We start from the raw sequence: 3,045 nt of genomic DNA, 5'->3' as shown, positions 1-3,045 counted from the left end.
AATCGACTTTCATTCACTCAAACATCATAAAACCTATACCATTAGACTTCCCTACACCTGCCCATCATTAATATATAAGACAACCCTAACCTAAACCTAACTTTAACCCTAATTTTGACCTAAAACTCAAGTTTCACCCATTCGGATGACCTGTTCAGATTAGATCCTGGTTGAACTGGCTCCTAGTAGGTCTCCTACCTATCTAGGACTACATTATCTTGCATATTGATCAGGGCCCATATCAGACTTGGTCTGAGTTTGGTAAAGGCTCCGATCACCATAATGTGAGTACTTGATTTTCTATAATAATAACTGGTCCTATCATTTCTTCTTTTGTTTTCTCTTAAGATTTGAACTCTATTTGTTATCTAACTTATCCTAATCTGTTGTTCAATCTTCTAATGTTGAATTCCAATTCCTCACTCAAATCTGTCATTATTTTCCTTTTCCAATTTGCTCTTGGAGTTCCACACTGCAGTTTATATTCTTTTAAACTCTAATTCTCCAGAGGCAAATAGGTTCACTCGTGGGCCATCTTTTCATTTCCTTTTTATTTTTTAAAAGTTACTGGGAAGTGCTAGTACCATTTGGATTTAGAGTTTATATTTTTTTTCCCCCCCTTTTAATCAATGATGAGTCCTATTTTCACTAGGACTTGTGATTAGAGTTCTTCAGGCTGGTTCAGGAGTGACATTTGTCTCTCTTCTTTCACTTCAATTTCATAAACTAATTTTTTTTTATTCCAAGTAGGAACTAGTTATTGGTAGGGAGAATAGGAATTTGATTTTTCAAAGTCTAACTTGCAGATATGTAATCTGTCCAGCATAGTTATCTCTCCCTGTAACTTGATTCAAATACATTCCATCAGTGAGAGAGTAGGACTGGGGATGGGGGTGGGGGTGGAGAAGGAAAGATGAGAACACCAGATAGCGTAACAGATGAGGAAAAAACTATAAAGCTGCCCAATAAAATACCAAGATAGATAGCCAGTTTAATCAATTCTTAGCAAATGAGTCTGCAACATAAAAGAATTCAAGCATAAACCAAAGAACTCTTGACACAAAATCAAAAGACTAGCCAAAATAATGAACTATAAACATCAGGGAAAAAATTGCACCTTGGAAAATCCAAATCCTTCAAGTTTACATAAATTTATGAAGCCAAAACTCCCTGAATTTATCAGATAATGAATACAAGAATTCTTTTTTATCACCCAATTACAACACTGTACCCAGAACCACAAAATATCACTAATACACTAGAGGGATGAATTTGTACCTAACTTTCCTCATGTACTCCCTGTAGCTCTCCCCGAATGTATCAACCATTAGAGCCTCCTCCATTTCTGCCTTCAGATTGTAATACACCAAACAAACCACAAGAACAAAAAGCAAGCTCAGTGGCGCCCTGAGTGCAACAAAATAAGATGCGAACAGAAGCATTGTCGATCCATATATTGGATGCCTGACCCATCTATATGGTCCAAACTGCACAACAGCAGTCGGCACCACCACGTTCTCTGAATACTTGGCAAGATACAATGTGGAATGATATTGCATAAATAGTGTCATCATGATCAAAATCCACAATCCCAAATTGCTCCATCCACCTGGAATAAGGTGTGATTCCGGCCCTTCTGCTGCAGCAAGCCAGTGTGCAGCCATGACTCCAGCACTGAAGAGAAGACGATTCCAATTGGGAAGAACCACATCCCATTTGGGGTCGTGTGGGCGAGCATAGTAATCCCCGTATAGGCGTTTCCTGACACTGACATTGAAGAAGAAAAAATAATGGTAGACAAAGAAGAACACAAAAGGCCACCCCTCAAGGAACCCATTAAAATGGGCTGGAGGGACTAGAGTAAGCCAGGTGATTGTTGAGGTCACTATGACAAGCTGTTCAAAGATACTGGCATCTCCCTTAGTGTGCTTCTGAAGGCAATAAAGACCATAGCCTGCCAAAGCAATGGCTACAAACCATGGCCAGAACAGCCATGACCAACTAAAGTACATCCAGAAGAAGGGATTCAATAGGTGATATACAGTCCATTTTGCAGTACCTATGGAGAAGGACAAAATTGCAGACCATTTGCAGACGTCGAGAGGGGTTAGATTCAAAAGTCTACGCTTCAATGAAACCAGAGAGAGGTTTCCAAGGATTTCCGTTATTGGGTTCTTCAACCCAGAGTTGGAGGTGTTGGAATATGAACATTTACCAGAATGGTTTTCATTCCTTGTCAGTATTGTCGGCACTGGTGATGCAAGGAAAGGTCTTCTCAAAGTTTTGACAAATGGATTCTGGATTTTATGGTCTGTGGTGCTGGAAAAAGAGTATCTAACGGGGTTTACGAGAGACTTGAAGGTTTGGGACTTTGAAAATCGCTGAATATGTAGCTTGGCTTGTAGGTGCTCGTTTTTGTGTCTCAAAGAGACTCTGCGGCAACTGGTTAGAGAGAATCCAAAAGGATTGGCTGACGAATGGAGGCAGACGGAGGTGGTCTCCATGGCAGAGTTGAGTGAAAGATCCTAATGGTAACCAGCATAAGATAAACCAAATAGAGAAATCTTCATATACGTCCTTCCTTGATTCCAATACCCGTGCGCGTGTGAGATTGAACCATGAGAACAGCAGGGAAGCACAACCCTAATTAAGCCTCTGTGGTGTGAGAGAGAGAACCATACTTAGTTAAAACGGAAACAGCAAAAAAAACGGTGTTTGGTACAGTCGTGTTTTAAACGGATCAAAACTTGAACGGAACAATTAGAAATAAGGTCAAATACGTCAAGAACAAAAAAAAGACAATACTGCGTTTTAAACGTTTAAATTTAAACAATACAATACCAAAAAACAGCAATATACAGGCATCAATTGGTCAAAATAATAGACAATATAAATGATTTGCAAATCACAAAATAATAGAGTACACAATCTAGCCATGTCCTTTACATAATCATTAATCACAAAATAATAGCCAATATAATCTACTTGCGAATTAACCTGCTTTGTTTTGCTATTTTTATCATTAATGAAACAACTACCACAAAT

The 3,045-nt window shown here is 38.8% G+C and overlaps 1 protein-coding gene across 1 annotated transcript; it reads right to left on the bottom strand.

Annotated features, from left to right (window-relative positions):
• Positions 1 to 966: 966 nt before the first annotated feature.
• Positions 967 to 2,600, bottom strand: LOC122640678. The gene has a single exon (XM_043833904.1). It carries the CDS (start codon positions 2,502 to 2,504, stop codon positions 1,251 to 1,253), a length of 1,254 nt encoding a protein of 417 aa, XP_043689839.1. The 5' UTR covers positions 2,505 to 2,600; the 3' UTR covers positions 967 to 1,250.
• Between the last annotated feature and the right edge of the window lie 445 nt (positions 2,601 to 3,045).

The sequence above is a fragment of the Telopea speciosissima genome, chromosome 9 (genome assembly GCF_018873765.1).
Source record: "Telopea speciosissima isolate NSW1024214 ecotype Mountain lineage chromosome 9, Tspe_v1, whole genome shotgun sequence".
Taxonomy (NCBI): Eukaryota; Viridiplantae; Streptophyta; class Magnoliopsida; order Proteales; family Proteaceae; genus Telopea; species Telopea speciosissima.
Note: the sequence above shows the minus strand (reverse complement) of the source record. Positions and strands in the feature narration are given on the sequence as shown.